This window comes from Leptosomus discolor, chromosome 10 (genome assembly GCF_034619465.1).
Source record: "Leptosomus discolor isolate bLepDis1 chromosome 10, bLepDis1.hap2, whole genome shotgun sequence".
NCBI lineage: Eukaryota > Metazoa > Chordata > Aves > Leptosomiformes > Leptosomidae > Leptosomus > Leptosomus discolor.
In genome coordinates, this window is record NC_141400.1 from 12,194,745 (window position 1) to 12,215,704 (window position 20,960).

Here is a 20,960-nt window from a genome sequence, read left to right on the forward strand (position 1 = left end):
CTTTCTGTCGTGCAAGTCTGGTACTGCAGGAAACTGAGCTGCCTATTTCACAGGCCTGGAAGCTGATGCTCTTTAAGTGACTCAGGTAGCTAAGGCAGCAGCAGTGATGGCAACTTCTCTCAGTATTGACCTAGAGAAATTTTGAAAGTCTTATTTTATATTAACGTTTTACCAGTCAGGTAATTATTGGCATTGCAGGTTCTAAACGTAGGCTGTGTCTGTATCTGAAATGGCTATAAACTAAATGAGCAAATGTGGAGGACGAAATACATTTCTCTCCTGTCATGTAACTTCATCCTGGTAACGCATTTGGGTTGCAAGTTTTTTTGCGAGGCTGATGGGGTACACCAGCTTTACTTGCGTGTCTGGTCTTCCTGTGATCCAGCGCTCTGAGGTGGGTTGTCACAGACTGCATCATCTTGGGCTGTCATTAATGCTCTGTGTGCAGGTCCTCTGGGTATTCTATCCTCTGCAGAGGCGCTTTGGGATTGCTGCCCAGATTTTCTCACAATGTGCTGATACAAATGTGGTTAGGCAGGCTTGTAGGTGTAGGCTTGCAAACATGGCTGTGATGGCAAAAAAAAATGCTGAATAACTAGTTAATAAACCAAACCTTGGACTGGCAAGAAACTGTAGAGTCAAAAAGGATCACGGAGCTGTTCAGTCTGGTGATACAATCTCGATTTTTTCTGAAGATTTTACTTAAAGGTATTATTAGTCATATTTTTATTTTAATGAATTAGATTCCTGTCTTTCAGGTCAGTAGCTGAATTCAGCAAATCTGTGATCTAAAAACCAAGCAGCCCCTCTTAGTGTGACTCAGTTTGAACTGATCATATCCAGGCAGAGCACCAATCCTGTAGGAATCCACAGAAAGGTTTTGCTGCATACCTAGTGGATTTGTTAACCTTTGTTAATGTGTTAGTTCAAGTTCAGTTCCCTGATCTTACCTGCTCATTATGAAAAATAAAAGACAGGATATTTTACAGGCTGCCTATAAATAATACACTTGCTATATATACTGGAACTGCTCACAGTGTATCAGCGTACTCTAGAAATAAATGTTTAAAGAAAACTTTAACTTCACAGCTCTGCGACATGTATCCTCATTTCCTGAATTGATTTGCTCCTCCCTTATATAAAACTAGCTAGAATTAGTGGAAGTTGGAAATGTAGATGCTTTTTTTTTTTTCTTTATACAGTTAACTGTCTCTAGTTGGTTTTGGCCATATTTAATGTACCTTTAATGTGAATGTGTGTTCACTTAAGTCTCTGTGAACAGATAAGAGGTTGACCTAATTTGTTTTGCAGTAAAAGTTGTTTTTCGCAAAGTATGTTACGTATTTGTTTGGAATGATTAACCTTAGCTGTGCCTCAGTGCACAACTGAATGGATCTTGAGTGGGTAGGAATTTAGGAAATCATTTGTTTTCCGGGAAGAAATAATAGTTTTCCAGTCACTCCACCGCAGCAGTTCTATAGCAATCCATATTGTTAGACCAGATGAAGGGAAGATAAGGAGAAAAAAATTTTGTTTATTCTTGTTAACGTTTTACAATTCAAGATCAAGTAGTCTGTTTGCTGACTGGCTCTCTCTAAACCTTTAAATTGAAGGCTAAATACTCTCTGGTTTTTACTTGAAATTACTAACCTACTCTAGTGAACTATAAAAACTGAGTATTATTGGAAATGCTGAGCAGATCCTAATGACAGCGTTGCTGTACATGTCTGCAGTGTTTCAGTGCTTTATGAGTACACTTGGTATGCTCGCTGTATCTGGCCCTCTCAGCAGAAATTTTTGAGTGCTGCCCTTGTTAGCCAATTTAAATTGTATGGGAGCAAGACTTCTTTTTCTTTCCTTGCTGCTGACTGCATGGGAAAGAGCTGTTTTGATGGATCAGTGACTCACATACTCTCCCGAGTTCTAGGTTGGGTTTTTTTTTCTGCAGTCACACAGGGAAATTATTTTCTAAGTGCAATCTGATAAACCTTTTTGTCCTGTTCCTGCCCTTTTCTTCATTTTGTTTTCTCCCTCCTAAACTGATGATAAAAAGCTCTAAGTCTCTGAAGAATGGGGTTCTTCTGTACTTGAAATTCTTTTCTTTTTGCTCCCAAGGACAGGACAGGCATGTAGAAGGAGGGTTTCTGGGGTGTGCGTGAATGCAACGCAGCTGATGGGTCTAATTTTAGGTTTTGAATTGTGATGTTGAACTCTTCTATAGTCACAAATAGGAGTTGTGTATTTTGTTTTGGGTATATTTTTTTCTTTTTTCTCTCTTCATTCAAGCATTCAAGATCTAACTAGCAAAATTTACCCTATAGGAAAATAAAACCTTTTCGTGGTGGTGTTTTTAGGTTCACAGTGTATCACTGAAAAATAATTTAAAGTAGAAGCTAGACTCTACATCAAAGTCTGCTTGTTAATGGACATACTCAAAGTAATTCAAATTTCATAGATGCAAGGAACAGAAGTTGAAATTGACTGTTTTGGTTTCTAGTCAATCTTTCCCAGTATTTTAGTTGTAATCCTGTAGGAGAATGAGCATCTTGTTCACAGATGTTAGGCTGAATATTGCAGGTTCAAGTTTGGTTTCGAAGTTCTGATCCTGACTGGAATTACTGTATCTTTCTATGGTGATTTTTGTGGCAGTAGTATTAGATCACTTTAAAATTTGCAGATATTCCAGCATATTTCTGTAACTATTAAGTAACTTTGAGTGCTTTTCTAATGTAAAAACTCTACCCTGTTGATGTAATTTTGCACCTGCTTGGATCGGTGAATGCCTCTTGTACTGCTTTACCAGTGAGTGTGTTCTGCCTGTGATGCGATAGATTTGTATTTGTGTTGGTGCATAAACAACAGTTATGCTGGTTTAAGTGGCATAATGCACAGCTTCAGCTGAAATGGGATCATTTTGTGTGATGACAAAGAAAGAAAGAAAATTCTATTAGAGGGGAAATGTGTGTTACCTTTGAGGGATTTTTTTATTTGAGTTTACTGCTAATCTGTTCTGCTAATGGAATGAGCTGGGACAAACTTGTGATAGTATTTTTTTTTTTTAATTTTGTTTTGCTAATTCTACTGTTTCCTTTAAAGCTAAACAGGAATATGCTTTTGACAAAATGAGTATGTCAGGTGAGGGAGGGATTTTTGAAAAGTACCGTGGTGTTAGGAAACAAAAGTGTTTCCATGAGCGTTAGTTAGTTATGGGAAAATTTGAAAGGGTGGTTTTGGTCAAATAGCAGAACTGTGTTTGCACTCACTTAGGATGTGAAACCTGAAGTTCTTCCTAAGACTGTTCTTTTCCTTATCCTGGTTTGGAACAGGGAGATGTTTGAAGTCATGCAAAAAACATTTTGAAACACAAACTAGTGGCTTCCCAGCCCTGTTCTTAAGTCCATATTTTGGCTATGTACGACAGCGACCTATTTTTTCTAACATCTGAGCATTCAGCAACTCTTGTCATCATCATTTATCTGAAGGTTTTGGAGGTTTAATGTTGTGGTGTTTTGTTTGGTTTTTTTATTTGTTTTTACACCAATCAAAATAATGTACTGTGAGAGCTCTTTACAATATAATGAGCTTAGAGCAGTGGACTTTGTTGCTTGGCTGTATTACGTTCTGTTGGAACTTGGCGGCAGTTACAACTGAGTCTTTATTTAACACATCTCTATTTCTAGTGAGTTAATTTTAAAGGGTTTCTTATTAGTATTGGATGCTTTGTCAGTCAGTGACAGAATATGCTGCAGGGTTGCACTGGCTGCATCTCATAGCCTACTCCTTCCATGTAATGCAGTTTTCAAAGTTTGTTTTGCTTTTAACAGGGTTTGAAATTTAGATTGGTTTTTTAGATAATATAAATGCTGCATTTCTCAGTTCTCTTACATTCTTAAGTATGTGTGTATGAATTTGGGAGGCCAAATTTTTCAGCTTAATTTGGATGTGCTGAACCTCAGTTAACTTTCAGTATTGGGAGAAGCCCGTGAAATTTGCATTTGTAGTAAATAAGGAAAGTTAAAGCTCACATGAAAATTTCCTTCTTGTCCTACATGTTTGGTGGTTGTGGATTACTGGAAAAGGTTTGACAGTTATGAGAATGTAATTTGAAATCAGGTGCTTGTTGTGACTTTACATGGGTATTTTTATGACAGAGTGAAAACCTGTAAGTCAGTTCCCGCCCATCCCGAGCCCTGATCTACTTGGAGAAGTCACCTAGCTAAAAAACGGGGCAGCTTAATTTCAGTTTTAATTAACTTTGTGAACTTGGCGAAACCAAAGATTTTTTGAAAATTCCAGGACATTTAAAATGTTTTGATACAAATTATTTAAGCTGTATGACAAGCATAGGCTTATCTTTCAGCATGCAGCCTGGCAAAACTCTGTTTGCAGTCTGTGTAGCTCCCGACTTCTGGTTGTACGATACCATACATTTAAACTCCCATCTTTTCTTCACACTAAATGTTGAATGCTGGTATTCTGCAGCAGCTGCTTGGGCAACGGTTTTGGATATTCATTCTAAATATTCCTAGTCTTCTGGCTGACCTTTTAATTCGTTTTGGGAAGCATTGTGAAATGCTGGTATTGTGTGGGACGCGCCATGTAGCGGGGAGGCACTTCCTGTGCGAGGGGAAGGATGTGCTGTCTTTGGGGTTTATAGAGCTGTTGCAAGAGCTCTGTAAAAAGTGCCTGCATTTACATAACTTGAAAAGTTAGACTGTGGACTAGATGATAAGCAGCAGCCCTGTAACCTGTGGTTTGCTCAGCCAAATCTCAGTTTTGATCTGTCCTGACTTTTTGAGCTGCATTAATTTTATGTCATCATGCCCTGACAAGAGTCAGTGTGGCTTTAGGTGTGCACTTGGGCAGTTTATGGTAGCACCTGGACTTTGGCAACACAAATAAAGCTTCACATGAGGACGGTGTGTCCCCCTATGCAAGAAGGAAGATATTTTTAGTTTCTGCATATGAGAGTTGTTTCATTTCACGCTATATTTCCATGTTGGCTCGATAGTATAAAACTTACACAACTGTAAAAATTTAAAACTTTCACAAGGACGATATGAGTAAAATCCTGTAAAACTTTATTTAAAAATTGCAGTTCCAAGTGCAGATTTTGCGGTTTCTTTGGTCAGGATACAGTTCTTTGCAATTGTCCCCCTAATAATTGGTGTTGTGAGCCTTTTCTTAAATCTGACCTCATCTGGGGACTGATTGTGCTACTGGTGATTGGTTTTACTTATTTGAATGGCTGCTTGTGGATAAAAACTTGCTGGATCGTCCCTACCTTGGCCTTGCATCCTTCAACTGTACTTCTCTAGTACAGTGTATGTGACTGATGGCTCACAAATACAGCCTGGGGTGAATGCAGTTCCTAGGGTGGGCAGCTGCCATGTGGTAAAACCAGCACATTTCATTTAAGAGCAACTGTCAGTCTCAGCTGAAGGCAATGCTCTGACAGAATGTGGAAACTGGTCCTTTTGCTCTTTAAAATGGTCCTGTTGGTGACTAGAACTCTTTTGAGATGCTCTTGTGGACCAGCATTTATTTTTCCTGTTAAAAAACAACAACAACAAAAAAGCACCCTTCGTTGTCTTGCATCATCCATCTTCTCTGATCGCAAGCTCCAAAATTAAATTCTAGTACTCTGGAGTGAGGATGTGGTCTTTTGTTTGTATGATTCCTTGTGGTGAATTACATTAAAATGAGTAGACTAGTTAGATTATTGGTCCTAATCTTCAAAACCCGCAGCCCTCAAATTCCATAAATCTATACGTTCGTAGATGTTAATGCCATAATTTTTTATTTTTTTTAATCTGTTTATTGAAACATTACTTATTTCATTTTGCATCGAGGAAGTGAATCTAAAATGTTTTAAGAACTGTTTTAGTTGGCGGTTATTTCATTTGAGAAGCATAGAAATAGTGTTAAGCTAAGTGGAAGTAGTGATTGAATTTTCTTGGTGTTTGCTTTCTAAAGCTTGTTGGGCATTTGCTTTCTAAAGCTTTTTGTGTTAATGTTTATGTAGTACCTAGTACATTGGGGTCTTTGGCTGGGATCTTGTATGCTGAATTAGTGAAAATAAGAATGAAGGTTGCACACTATTTGACTATTTTTATGCCATTAACCTGCCCCCCTCCCGCCCTTTCCTCATTTTACAGTATCACCGTGGAAAAATTGCTAGTAAAGTGACTTTTATATAGCAAAAATAGAACCTGTCCTGTCTGGATTTGAATTTAACTCTGTTGATTCATTCAGTCATTTGTGGCCACACAGGAAGCCCCATTCATATGATCACAAAGCCTAATAGCTGTTTGTACAGTGAGATTGATCTGATTACTCTTCTCTGTCTTGTGCTATTTACAGTCTGCTGCCAATTCACACAAAGGGAAGAGAATGGCTGCAAAGGAGAAGTTGGAGGCAGTATTAAATGTGGCCCTAAGGGTCCCAAGCATCATGCTGTTGGATGTGTTGTACAGATGGGATGTCAGCTCATTCTTCCAGCAGATCCAAAGAAGTAGCCTGCACAACAACCCTCTCTTCCAGTACAAGTACTTGGCCCTTAATATGCATTATGTGGGTAAGTGTGCATGTATTCAAGAGAAAATACTATTCTGCTTGCTAGAAGAATTTTTAAGAATTGGTAATAGCATGATAATATATTGATTAGCACAATAATATATTTGTTACACATCTGCTTAAGGGACTGTTTATGATAGCAATAAAGAAATCCTGTGTAGGGTCTTCTACTGAACTTTGTTGTTTAGTGTTGATATGTAAATAGAGTAAACCTGGTGTCTGGAAACAGGATTGATGCCCTGAAAGAACAGCACAGTGACTTTGGCCTGTGTCTGATGAGAAAGCTGCTCTGAAATGCTGTGCAGACGGGAAGTATTGTAACCTGTATCATTTTCATTAAACAAGGGACTAAGGAAAAGGTTGCCTCATTTGAACTGTGACCACAGCACCAGAAGGTTACCTTTTACTGCTGCATGGATATGGCTCTTCAGTTTACAACCTTATGAACCATATATATGCTGTGAGTGGATTAGAGCAGGTGACAAGTCCTTGTGTTGCAGATAAATGGACAAAATTACTAACACAGCTCAGGGAGCTGAGGTTTGAACCTTGGCCTGTGTGTCTAGCTCTGGAATGCTGGATGTCTGTTTTTAGGAGATGAAAGGATTGATGTTCTGGGACCTGCTCTCCAGGTGGGTATGTGATTCATTTGGTGACTGCACATGGGGTTAATTAGGGATTGGATCCAGGCTGTTGAGGTTAATAGGCAATGACGATCTGCTTGAGTACTGCCTAGCTTGGAGAGAAATGGCTAGCATATAATTTTCCTACTCTGCAGTGTTTCTTCCTTGTAGATGGCTTTGGAGGATAAAGATGTACTGCAGTCAGCTAAAGGAAACACCCTTTAGTTAAGTAGTTAGAGGACTGTGGTTTTTTGAAGTAGTGTGTCCAGGTTTTTAATCCTGACTGCCTAAGTGTTGGGATGTGACTTTTTTAATCCATTAAATGTCTGTTGCCTGGAAATGGTTTACTGCCATTAAAAACACATGTGGCATTCTTTGTTAGGGCTCTGCTATACTCATGCTGGGATAGCAGTGTACTTTTGGTGCAAAAAAAGCTGGTGTTACAGTTCTATGCCCTTTTCATATGTTTGTGGGAGAGAATACTTGTTTGTTGCTGGTGAACGTGAGTCAGGACGGTGGTGGTATGTAACTACAGCTGGCTTTCTCATGCACTTGTACGCACACAGGTACCTTTTAGGAATTAGTTTATCAGATCAGTTTGTAATACGGAACTAGCAGTTGTGCAGTAGGCTATCAGGATGTCAGTGAGCAATTTCCAGCTGTGACATAGCTCCTCTTCATAGTCACTTGATAACCTTGTCCTCATTTAAATATGTTCAGATACACCAATAAAAAGTGCTACAGAGAGGGTAGGTATTGTTAGCAAAGTATTTCTCACCTGGATGCTATTTTAGTACCAGTGGATTCTGACTTTGTGCTTCTCCTACAAGTGGTGCTTTTGTGCTGGTGCACAATCGCTCAGCAGTTTTTTTACTTTTTGCTTTTACAGTATTCAGTGTCTGTACTTCTACTTCTCCAACTGGTAGTTGCTTATTAAGAAGGACTTCCAAGTCATCAAACAAGTTCCTTGTTTTAAAAGATTTTCAGATGATTTTCAGTGACAAAACTTTGCTAGTATTTTGAGAAAAATGAACTTTGGTTGTTGTGGGTTTTTTTAGCTGTGTTAGTGTAAGGCTGGGATAAATCAATTTGCATGCCTACACGAGATTTTATATAGATTTAATTGCATCAGTTTACAGTATAACCTTAATTAAAATGACATATATATATAAATTGAATTTGTAAGGAAAACAAGGTACTTTTCCACCAATTTGGAAAATTAAGCTCCTTTAAAGATATGTTGGGGGAAATTAACTGCCAGTGTGTAATTTAAATAACTTACTGTGGATATGTTTTAACATGCTGATCTGTTCTATTTAGGGAAAAAATCCTCTGTTCATATTGGCAGTTAGGAAACACAGTATCAGCAGATGCTATGGCAGCTCTGCAATATCAAACAATTGCTGAATTTCATATATAGACAGCGTAAGATACCGTATCACAGAAGTGCTTCTAGCAGCTTAGGAAATTGGATGCATCTATCTCAGGCAGATGCTCAAGGAACAATTTGATTAGAGAGCCATAAAAATCAACAAACTCTACCAATCTAGATATTGTGAACCTTTTCCCAGAACTAAGGATCCAAAGCTGGAAATGTGCTCACAACTGGGGGTTACCAGGAGTATCTTTTCTGTTTAAATGCACTTGTTTTCTTCCATCCATTTGACTTAAAGTTTGAAAAGCCAATTGTTTTTGATCAAGTGAAGTCACATATGTTACACTGTGATTCACATTCCAGTTAGCAGTACTGGGAATATAATAAAAGCCTCTAGGATGCAATTTGTCCTTTGATACAGCGTTTCCCTTTCGTATCTTTTCATGGAACAGCCCTTATCTGCTTCAATGAAGGAAAAAATTCAGTCCTGATAACCACTGAACCGCAAGTTCGACTACATGAAATGTAACTAAATATGCATAAAGCAATGCAAACAGCAGAGATGATTTTTTGGTTAAAACTGGTGAATGTAAACAGATTAATTTCATACAGGAAAAATTGCAGAGTAATTTTGTTTATGAACTTTATCTGTCAAATGGCACTGTGGTTACTCCTTTGTCTGTCAAAAGGCTTGTGGATAGCCTGCAGTAGTCTTCTGCGTGCACTTTAGCTCTTGTTTATAAACTTTGTGTTTATTTCGTAATACTGTTCTTCTGCATATGAATTATCTTCTAGAATCACCATTAAAACTTCTGAGAACTTTCCTAGGTTTGTCAGATGTGCTTAAAAAAAAAAAAAAACAACCTTCAAACTTACTTAAGCAACAATTTGGGAATGTCTCTGGATGTAAAATTTTTGTTCTGTGTCTGTGGAAATTCATACTTGATGGTCACAGGATCACCTCAAGCTTAAAAGTTGACTGATCACACCCAGTATCTTTCTGGAAGTACTTTTGGTACATCTTACAGGATGCTTCACAGATAATTTATTGAAAACTTCATTTAAAATTACTAGGGTTGCTTAGGATGAAAAGGCGTTTACCTGTGTACTTGATTTTAATTTTTTTCTAGTTTGCTGTATCTACCGGATATCTGCAAAAACAGGCAGGAAATGGATAAAATGGGATTGCAACCCAAAATCAGGTGCACGTACTAGTGATATTCAACCAGAAATTATGTTAAAAATAATGAAAAATCTTTTGCCGTCTGAAAGGAGTCACATGGAAGGTTTGGTTCTGTAATCTGCTCTTTTTTGTCGTTTGTTTAAATACCGTAAAACATATATGCTTTTTTTTAAGAGTGTATTGAAAAATCCTGAATTGTAAGCCTTATCTGCAAATGTGACCTGTGAATGAAAGTGCATTCTGTGGTTCTTCTGGAGTGTTCAGGAGTATCTTGTCAATAAGCACTGCTGTCCCAGGACACTCCCAAGTGCTCCAAGTCTTCCAATTTAATTTTTCTGGTAACCCATCCAGACAGTCTGGCTGAAGGGTAGCACGTGATAAATTCTGTGCAGTGTGCTCTAGTACCAGATGTAATTCTGACAGTTGATATGCTGTCTGTTATCAGGTAGCAGGATCTGGGAGGAAAGAAGCTTAGAAAGTAAACCAACTTTTTTGTCCACAATGGTTATAGGTACAATGTGGTTTCATTAAGATTTCATTAAAATAGTTTTGTATAAATTTAAAGTAACCTCTCCTTCAGGAAAGATCTGTGCTAACTAAAATGGCTTTTATCTCAAACCTTTATGTAGGGTGGATGAGCACACACTGCTACTGCCAGACTTCAGTGTTTTCTTCTGCACTTTAAAGTAGTTCTGAGAAGACCGTCACTTCTGTTTTCATTCTTTTGATGCAGGTGGAAACAGTTGAAACCACGTAATTTCCTCCTGTGAAGAGCAAAGCAATGCTATTTGTGCTAACTGGTAAATACTCTGAGCTATATGGGAAGAGGAGAGTCATGAGCTTAACCTATAATCATAGACTTGGAATTTAAGTCACTGTCACACTAGAAGCACAGAATTGTACTAAAGAATAAAAAGAGCAGTTTTCTATCTTAAATTATATTTTTTGTCATTAAAGAAAAAAAAAGAAATTACTTGGAAAAAAATAAGGAAACTATTTAAATACCTGGAATAGGTGAAAGGTGTGTCATCTTTCACAACCCTGCTTGTAATTACAGTTTCTTGACCTGTGAGGTTTATCCCTTAATCGCTCGGTCACCCCACTTGCTGGGTGTGAACTACTAGTTATGAATGCTGCCTTTAGAAAGGGGGCTTGATCTGAATTTACTGACATTGTGTTTGCTGATTGCTCTCTACTATGGTCTGCCCACTTTTCTTTAAGCTCTTGTGCATTAATTAGAAGATCTTTTATTTGAATTGCCTTTTTTTGTGGTGCGTTTGCTCTCTTAAGAGGAAAGATACAGTATTCTGATACAAACACAGTGAGAAGTGCTCTGTGAAGCTTCGGTGTGAGAAGACAGAAGCAGTCAGTTCATTCCAGAAACAAATTTCCCAAAATTGTGAGAAGAGGATGCATGACTAAATGTGTAAATGCAATTAATGCATATGCAAGGATGAGGTGCTGCTGAGATTCAGCATTTCTGGGTTTGCTGTCCCATGGCTTCTGTCTACCTTCTTCCAGCGGCATTTAGATAAATAGGGAGTGGAACTATTTTCTGAGTGTTGCTATTTTAAAATGTAGCTGTTTTTAACCAAATCAATTTTATGACATGGGCTTGGTCTTTTTTTCTTAAAGAAATTACTTCTATGTCTTCATATTCTCTTCTTGGATAAAATGCAGTGTGTGCTGCAGTTGGTGGGCACAGAGTAGGGTAGAGAGTATGCTGTGCTCAAAATACGCTTTTTTCTTGTTCCAGCTCTAGAGATTGCTGATTTCTATACTGCTTCCTTAGTGTTGTAGGCTTTTATGGAGCAGCTTTCTCAGCATATAGATACTTTCAGGTAACTTTTCTGTATAAAGCTGGTGTCTCTTTTTGGCAACCTACATCACTTTTTATTTTTTTTTTAAAAAAAAAAGAGGCAGTTTGCTTGAAAGGAGACGCTTACAATTTTGAAGTTCAATTGACTCTGAGTACTAGCCTAATGACAACATGGCAATCTGTGTTCATGGCTTAGCATGTACTGTGACTGTTTGTATTTTTATGGTTCCACTTCTACGTTCTTTTCCAGTACTCTTGAAGTTCTCCATGGTTGTAATTAGTCCCAGAATTCTGATCATTAGATATGCTGTATTATAGAAGTACCCTCTGAATTGTAGGGCAGAATGAGAATCAAGTCCATTTTATTTGTTCAGACAATACTGCAAATATATGTAAGGAACTCGATTCTTGGATTATTTATACTTGTGTTCAATCTGTTAAATATTTGAAAATTGAAGAAACAGCTGTTGAATCTGCTTGCTGTACCCCAGTAATGAGTAAATTGTTTTGTTGGCATTATTTTCACTGAGATGTGCAGATGTTGATTGCAGGATTTCTGATATCTGTTTATAGTTGCACTGTGCCATGACTGAGTAAATACTAATTTCCATGTGTGCGAGTACGTTTAGATGTGTGCTTTCTCAGAACTAATTTTTCAACATTTTCTAAAGGGCAGAATACTTGACATATTAGTTCAAAGTACAGAACTTGTTGGAGTGAATAACATTTATTTGGGCAGCTCTGGCTGAGTGGGAGGGTGAGGTGTGTCTTGGCATTGCCATGTGAAAACATCATTCCCCAAAAATGCAACAATCTTAACGTTCGCTACGCTTGTGCTGCCTGGAACAGGTATTCAGTTAGCAGCAGTGAGACAGGCTAGATCAAAGCCACCCTTTGTGGTGTGGTACTGGTGCCTCAGTGACTGCTTAAGACTGATTGGGATTTTGGCATTAAGTGCTCTCTGAATGGCTTGGCTTCTGGGTTGATTTCAGTGGAGTGAATTTTGCACAAGTAGTGTTGGAGCCACCGCTGATGGAGGAGAGGTCATTCTGTGTGGTGGCAGACATTCTGTATGACATTGCCTTTTGTAACAGAGCAGAGGAAGAACTAGTCGGACTCTCAGCTGTCCCAGTCAGTTCATAAGACCCCATTTGGCTGAGTTATCCTTCAAAGGATGCATAATATGAATCGAGAATGTACAAAAGCTTTTCGTCTCCTTTTACGTGACTTAAAAGTAAGTGGCTGTTGGGGTTCCTTCTGGGCCTGAGCTAGGCTTCGGTGAAGAGGCCAGAGAATTCTCCTGTGTCGTGACTTTAACTACTGTGAGCTCTAAAGCAGATCTTTTAAGAATCATCCACTCTTGAGATGGATGATTTGGACATAGACAGTTTATTAAATCTCTGTGTAAACTGTTATGTAACCAGTCTGGTGACTGGTTATCCTGAGAATTAGACACACTGGAAATAAAGGTGCCAGTTGTTGTTACAGTACTCTGCCGTATCAAATATAGTCTTTCAGAAGTCTGTCCTGTATTATTGGTACTTTCATGTTGTGGCCAGATAGTTGTCTGAATAAATTTAAATGAGGACATTCAAGGGTTAGGCTAAAATGACTGACTCAGTAGTGCACTGATCCTGCCTTGAGTCAGGAGAGAAAGGAGTCTTGGTGGTGTTTTGTGGCCCACAACTTGCTGCTTCACAGAAGGTTACTTTGCAGATCATTGTAAGATGAACCCTTTACCCTCATAGGATATGGGTGAGTGGGAAGTTAGGGCCCTCCAAATCAATTTCCTGGTAACAGTCCAAGCAATTGTGCTATTAGTTTCTGGCACTCCAAGAGATGATGTGGTTTTATTAAGAAGTGTTCTGAACTCTTTCATGTGTAAAGTACTCATTTTTAGACTAAACCTTCAGGAAACTTGTAGTAATAACGTGAAGTGGACACAAGGGATCTGTAATCATGCAAATGAGCACTAAAACGTTTCATAAAGAGGATGGGTTGCAACTGATCGTGCTCCAGAAGCCTCTATTGTGTGCAGCATGTCAATAAAAGTTAGACACCTGAGTTGGCAAAGAGGTAATACGGGGTGAGAGAAGCTGGGAAGCACCTTGGTGGTACACAAATAGAGAGAGATTGCTGAAAGGCAGTCTGTGAGCTGCTGCTTACTGTAACAATGAGCATTGCACAGTGAGAGGTTTTCATCTAGCTGAATCAACAAGTTGTAAATGAGGTCATAAGCTAGTTAATACATGTGTTCTTGTCTAGCAATGTTCAACTTAGCTTTCCTCCTTATTACTGTTTTCACAGTTGTTTTTTTTTCTCCAGTGGATCCTGAACCTGTACCACCTTGCACAAGAGGCAGCAGAAGTTCTCTGCTTCCTTGTGCTCCTGAATAGGTACCGAGTGGTGAGTCTGTGTTTGTAAGGTTGGGGGAATGGGTCTTCCATAGTGCTCCTTACAGCTGAAAGCCTGAGGGTGCAGTTCTGTTTCTTGGTAGCCTAGCACTAGGGTACTACTACTGTATTCAGGAAAGAGTTTATTCTGTCTTGTCTTCATCTTTTTTTTTAAACATGTGTTAGGATGGTTTCTTTACCAGGGCAGGAATTGGGCTTCAGTGAGCCTGCACTTAAACAGAAAAGTACATGGGGAGTTAAAAGGGATAATACACCAAGTCCCAAGAGTGACAATAGCATGCATGGCCTACATGAAGGGAAGGGAGTGCTTATTGCAGACTTGGGAGCTTTGGATGGAGGTGGGCGTTAGTTACTGTTAACCCGTGTCTAAAGATTACCCAGTAAGGTGACTTTCTCAAACTGTCAATCCTTGTGTGTGGAGAATCTCACCAAAGGGATGTATGTTCTGAACATCATGTTTTCTTCTGACAGAGGAGTTGCAAATGAAAACAGAATGTAATGATTTAGATGAGAAAGCTGCTGTGAGAAGTCTCACTTCCTGGTCCTTTGTTTTGAAGTAGAATCTTGTTCACACCATACACTAATTACATCATTTGTCCGGGGGAGAACAAAGGGAATGGAATGTTGCTGCGAGTATCTCTGAATTTGAGCTTGTCTGTCTTTTCCTCTGCAATGAGATATTTTGGTAATGAATTATTTGCCTTTTTTTGGGGGGGGGGGGGGGGGTGTGGCAGAGGCATTGTTGATAAAAATGAGGTTGGTACCACTTTGGGAATAGGGCCTCTGCAGTGAAAATGCAAATATTGCAGTATGAAGGAGTGTCGAAATATCTGTCTCTTATCAAGTCACAAGAGGGAATTGTAAATAAGAGTGAGAGGGAACTACTTTAAATGTCTCTCGCTCTCCCTTCTTCAGAATCTAACAGTTAGAGCAAACAGCTGCTTCAAAGTGAACATTTGAATTCCAGCCCAAACTCATGAGCGGTGGGGTGGAGTTCATTGCTCAAGCTTCTGCAGTAACCTTGGCTGTCTCGTGCTGCTTCCCTGTGCAGTGTTACAAGCAGCTGTGTTGTTTGGAAGCCCTCTGTTTAAAAGGCACAGATGTGATAGTAAACTTCTCATCTTTTGATTTGTATTTTGACATTTTTTTCACTCCTTCACTGTATCCTGCTATATTTTAGGTAAAGTGATTACGTAGAGAAGAATGAACTTCAATCGCTTCTAAAATACTCCTGTGTAACATGGCTGTGTTGGAGTGCAGTTACTGCCCTCTGAAATGTCTTCCTTTTACAGAAATTATCCTAGCTCCGCTCAAGTACATCATCATGTGGCCAAGGAGCCAGACTTTGATGTGATAGAATAAGGTAAAAAAGATGGCAGAGCTTAAATGCAGATACAGTAAACAGGTATTCTTAGACTATTTATAGAGAAATAAAAGACTGCATAATAAACTACCTGAAGGTGAGTCACGGGCTACAGTGAGAAGGAAGGGTTTAGAGAAATTCGACTCAAGTGCTGGAATGATACATGGTTGTGCCACGTGGGTTGTTCTGCAGAGAGAATTGTGCCTAACTAAGCCTTCAAGGGAAGGTGGTGAATACAGCAGAGACAAGGCGTTAAGAACGTCTGCAGATGGTGTGAGAGCTGCTGGAGCTGGCTCGTGATGCTGTGGTGTGGTGCAAACTGGTTAAAAGTCTTCGTGGAGATTCTGCTGAAGAGTTCCTGTTCTTGTAGTTTGTGTATTTGGTAGAAGGAAGGTGGCGAACAGAGAAGATGAATTCCATAAAATAGAGGTTTTGTTAAGAAAACTGATGATGTAGAACATCTGCTGTGTTGTATTAACTAGAAGCATGTTACTCTATATAAAACAGTTGCTAGAAGGAAACGATTGCAGTGCTGTGTTTCAGGCCCCTTTAAAAAGCTCCAAATAAAAATTACAAATCACCGAATAGTTCGGGTTGCAAGGGACCTTTAAAGGCCATCTAGTCCAACCCCCCTGCAGCAAGCAGGGACCCCTTCCACTAGACCAGGTTGCTCAGAGCCCCATCCAACCTGACCTTGAATGTTTCCAGGGATGGGGCATCCACACCCTCTCTGAACTACCTGTTCCAGTGTGTCACCACCCTCATCGTAAAAAATCTCTTCCTTGGTCTGAATCTGCCCTCCTGTAGTTGAAACCCATCGTTCTTTGTCCTATTGCTACCAGCCCTATTAAAAAATCTGGCCCCATCTTTCTTACAAGTTGCCTTTTAAGTACTGGAAGACCGCTGCAAGGTCTCCCTGGAACCTTCTCTGCTCCAGGCTGAACAACCCCGGCTCTGTCAGACTGTCCTCACAGGAGAGGTGCTCGATCCCTCTGATCATTTTTGTATGTGATCAAATGGATACGGTACAGAAAATATTGATGGTGACTCATGTGATACTTTGTTTTAATCAAAGAAACTATCAATTATTTCAGCTTTTGAAAAGGTGCATCCTCAGACAGATACGCGACCTGTCACATCTACTTATGAAAGGACTTGAAAAGTTATCTTTAATGTTAAATACGTTATTTTTAAAAAGGTAAATAAATAGGCTTTGTCTGTCTAGTGTCACTACTGTCATCTGTCATATCTGAATTGATCTTTGCTTGGCATCCTGTGGGTCTGATGCCTTTTCTAGGAGCATGTTGGGAATTAGCTCCTTGAAGGCCTAACTTTTGGTAGAATTTTACAGAGATGGCTTATTGCAGGTGGCAGATATTAAGTAGCCTTGAAGTACTCCTACATAAATACTGACAGACCCTGAAATTGTATCTTTTTTAAAATATTGGAACATACTGTGTTCCCAGGCTGTTTTATAGTAACTGGTTGTCCTGCTACTTATGAGTGATTAGAGTTACAGTTATTTTCTTAAGTATTTTTAAAAAGCTCAAAGTACAAATTAACTTGATAAAAATGGCTGTGCCTAGTGTTGCTGAATAGATGGATGAAACTTTAAATGTAAAGTGACTAGTATAGCTGTAAGTGTCAGGATAAGTTCTTCTGTAGCGTTTTTGTTCTTAGCTGCAGGGAAGTTGTTAGCTGTTGCTGGGTTTTTTCCTAAATGGATTTCAGTACCAGGCACTTAAGCTGACCTTCAGAGAGAATATGAGTGCACTGCCTTGTGATGGAAAGCTTGGAAATAAAGATTAGTAAGGGCACCGTGCGCTGGGTTTTTGACCTGCAGTCTGTCTGGAAAAGAGAAGAGGATGGACATGGACAATCCAGTTGTGAAGTGGACTTCAAAGTTCTGCTTTATTTAAGTATCCTAATGAGAGCAGGTATGAAAAAAGGATCAGTGTTCTGGTGTTGGAGAGGCTGCTGAGCAGCCAGGCTATAGTCTTGAAGAGTAAAGCTCTACCTGCATCAGGTCTCTTTCCACAGTCTTACTAACTGCTAAGAAGTGAAGGAACTGCCGACGTAAATGCCTCCAAATCCTACGCTGAGCTGAGTCTTGTCCTTGATTTATGCAGCGCTGATAGCTTGAATGTGCTTTAATATTACTAGTACGGAGAACAGCCTGTGTGTCCCCATCTCAAATTATGGGCATGCAAAGTGTCTTTAAATCATGAAGATATAGTGGAAGAATTAAAATGTTTAATGCTAATCACCATGGAAGAGTGTTCTTTGCGTCCTTTGCTTGAAGAAAAGGATTTTTTACATCAATTGACTGAGCTTGTTGGATGGATAGGCTGCTTTCCCTGCTTCCCCTGTGATACTGAAACTTGCTGTCACTTAGAAGAAGAGGGAGACCTGTTTTCCCTTTTTTACATAGGTTATGTTGCTTAAATCTTGTTAAAACACTGTGGATCAAGTCTACTTCTTGACATCTAGATGTAATCTTGCAGAAGGTGTTAGAGCTATTCTGTTCAGGGGGGCGAGCCAAACAGTGGCAGGTTTTTTGGGTGCTTTGGGTTTTGATGAGAAGAAAATGTAGGCACATGAATTTTAAAAACAAATGAAAACAAAGGTGGTTAAAGAGATCTGAATAACTTGAGATGTTAATTCATATTAAGAAATTAAGAAATATGGGATTAGATAGTGAAATTTCAATTTATGCTTTTTGTTACAGGTTACATCTTAAGTGTTGTGCTCCTAACTTTACCAAGGCAACACCTGGTTCAGCTTTACCTGTACTTTTTGACTGCACTGCTGCTTTATGCTGGGCACCAGATTTCCAGGTAAGAATGAATGGATTTATTTTGTTAGCTTGGTTTGGGAGTTAGAAAAATGACTGATATTTTGTTAATAACTTGTATAAATGGGGTAGGTCTGGTTTTGTGGAGGCCTTTTTTTCTGTGCCAGACACCTAAATGTATCTTGCTGTTCTTTATCTTGAAAAAATTTACAGAATTAAATATGCAGTCAGGTAGTTCTGCTGTATTTTCATTGACTTAAAAGGAATTTCGAGCTACATTTCTGTAGAGTGTAATGTCCATTAATCTGAGGAGAGAAAACACCACAAGACTAAATGTGGCCTCTCATGTAATCAGTTACGCAGTGGCTGGGCTAACATGCTTCCAACACTAGTGTGTTCTATAAAGCAGACAGGGTGTTACTTTTAGTTTCCTGGCACCTACGATGAGAGAGAAAATAGAGATACGGAAGATGGTAGAAGTAAAGTAATAGTGGAATTTATTCTTAAATTCATCTTTCTGTTTTCATTGTAAACTATATTACATAAAGAAAGGCATTTTGTATCTAAAACCCAGGAAGAGGCTGAAGAACTCTTGAGTCGGACAAGACAGACAGTCATATTCGTTTGTTTGGCTCCAGCTCAGTCTGTTTGAAGCCAATGTAAACTGTCGTACTGACAAGAAGTTTAATTGGAACTAAGGAGTGCCGTCACATTAGTGGCTTCCCATGTAAAGTTTTGAAAATATGGACTTGAGCCTGATTTATTTTGGTGCCTGCTGATAGGAAACATTTAAAAATGTGCTTTTGATTGATACAAGCGAAGGAATATTTTTTTTTTTTTATTTCTGCATCAAAATTATCGTTCCAGAGCATTTGCTGGAATATCTCTTGCTTGGTATGTTGCAGTCCAGGGGAGCGTTAAGGAAGGTTTTGTGGTGATTTGACGTGTCACTGTTGTAGCTGTCAGAGTTGCAGTTAATGACTTCCTGAATGGATGAGGGTGCGAGAGAGGAGTTATGGCCTCTTACTGCCTGGGTAGGAAGGAAAGAGGGTTTTAATCATCACCAGGGGACTCTTGAGGTTTTTATAGATATAGTTTGTGGGTGTTCCTTACAGAGTAGAAGGCTTACTTATTAGAAAAAGCAACTTAAACGTTATTTAAGAACCCGTGTTGAAATACAAATAAAGCTGTTAATAAATACCCATCAGACACAGGGCTTTGGTCCAGAACATTTGCAGCTAGAGATCTTAATGCCATTCTGGATCTTTACATTTTTTAAACGAAAAGGAGATGGTGTGGGTTTTGGTTGGTACATTAAGAGATGGCACTGTGGTTTATTTTAATACCTTTTTTGTTTGTGTTTCTGTGTAATGTGAATTGTGACTTCCATTGCTTTCTGAAGTTTGAGACTTTAGAGGCTTCATAGAAACGTGTTAGATAACTGTTGCTTGGACTGTTCAGTGTATTCATACTAAGCTTTCTCTATTTGATGCTTCTGGAGTGAGTTAATAAAGACTTTAATTAAGTCTTGCATCAAATGGCACAAAAAAAGTATTTAATTAAAAGCTGTCTTGGATTCAAATAGTCCAGCAGTATTCCCTAGCTATTTTGCAAAGCAAATGTAGTTGCTAGCACTGTGGAGTGAGCTTACCCATTCCCTAGATAGAAGACTGACTTGTTTTGGAAGGAAACACCCTGCAAGGGGTTCTCAGCAGCAGCCTTTGTATAATGTGAGGAGGGACACTTGCATTAGCTTTTTGAAAGAATGTTTGAATCCCATTGGTTTTCATATTGAAAATTGTAAAGTGTGACACACAAATATAATGTTATTGGAGCTATTCCTGTTACTGCCAAAGCTATCGAATTGCAGCTGATATTTCTATTTAGCAGGCTGTTCATAACAAGACGTACAGTAGTCACATGTGCAAACTGTTCCTGAGTGTTTTTTATTAATAATTCTGCTTAGAACTGAAAAACTCCAGTGAATTGCTTGCACGCACTACCACTTGGGATGCTGTTTAAGACAAATGAAGAGGTTTCATATTGAGGCCAGTTTGGCTAATGCAAATTATAGAACAAGACCAGAATCTGCTGGCACTTGTGACTCTGCAGTGTCCTGGAAATTCTGAGCTGTTGAAAGACTTCAGCTTTCAGTGCTTTTTTTCCACCCCAGAAATAGCTTGCGGTTCAGCTGCAAGTCTGGGAATAAGAAGATCTGTGTTTTGTAGTTAAGCTCTGACTTCAGACTATGTGACCTTGACAAGCCACCTAACTTAAGTGTTTGTTTCCTTATCTGCAAGGCTGAGAATTATCTTAATGTGTAAAGATTAATTAGCTAATGTTTGTGAATATTTGTATGTAGCATGTTAACCTGGCAATTTGGGTGGAGCCAATACACCATCTGTTTATGGAAAAAGGAGAAGTCAGCCTTAAAAACCCAAAATCCTGCTGCTCCTGACAAGGAAAATGGATGCTGGTTTTATTTTATATGTAGCTGCATGAATGTCTTGTGTAAAAGGATCACATTTCTTTTTCCCCATTTCCAGCAAGAAAACTTGAGAAAATAAATGATGCAATTATGCAGAAAAGAAATGATGCAATGAAACACACTGTTAATGCTAAAAACTTGAATCTACATCATTATCTTCGTATTTTGCAGTTCTGTTACGATTGTATTCCAAGTGTTGAGCCTTGCAGCTTAGAATGGGAAGATGCGGGGGGCAGGGTGGGCAAGACATTGAATTGTTTCTTATGTGTAATCTTAAAATACACTTAGTTTTAAGGTTGTCTGTAGACATTTAAAACCTTATGAG

At 38.9% G+C, this 20,960-nt stretch overlaps 1 protein-coding gene across 2 annotated transcripts in view; it reads left to right on the plus strand.

The window, feature by feature from the left end:
• RNF145 (ring finger protein 145) overlaps positions 1-20,960 on the plus strand; it is a 50,233-nt gene that overhangs the window by 6,215 nt on the left and 23,058 nt on the right. For both annotated transcript variants that reach the window (XM_086470773.1, XM_086470774.1), the window contains exons 2-3: positions 6,364-6,577; positions 18,082-18,190. In XM_086470773.1, the coding sequence (XP_086326899.1) occupies positions 6,394-6,577; positions 18,082-18,190 (293 nt within the window). In that variant the 5' untranslated portion in view covers positions 6,364-6,393. The remainder of the gene's footprint in view (positions 1-6,363; positions 6,578-18,081; positions 18,191-20,960) is intronic.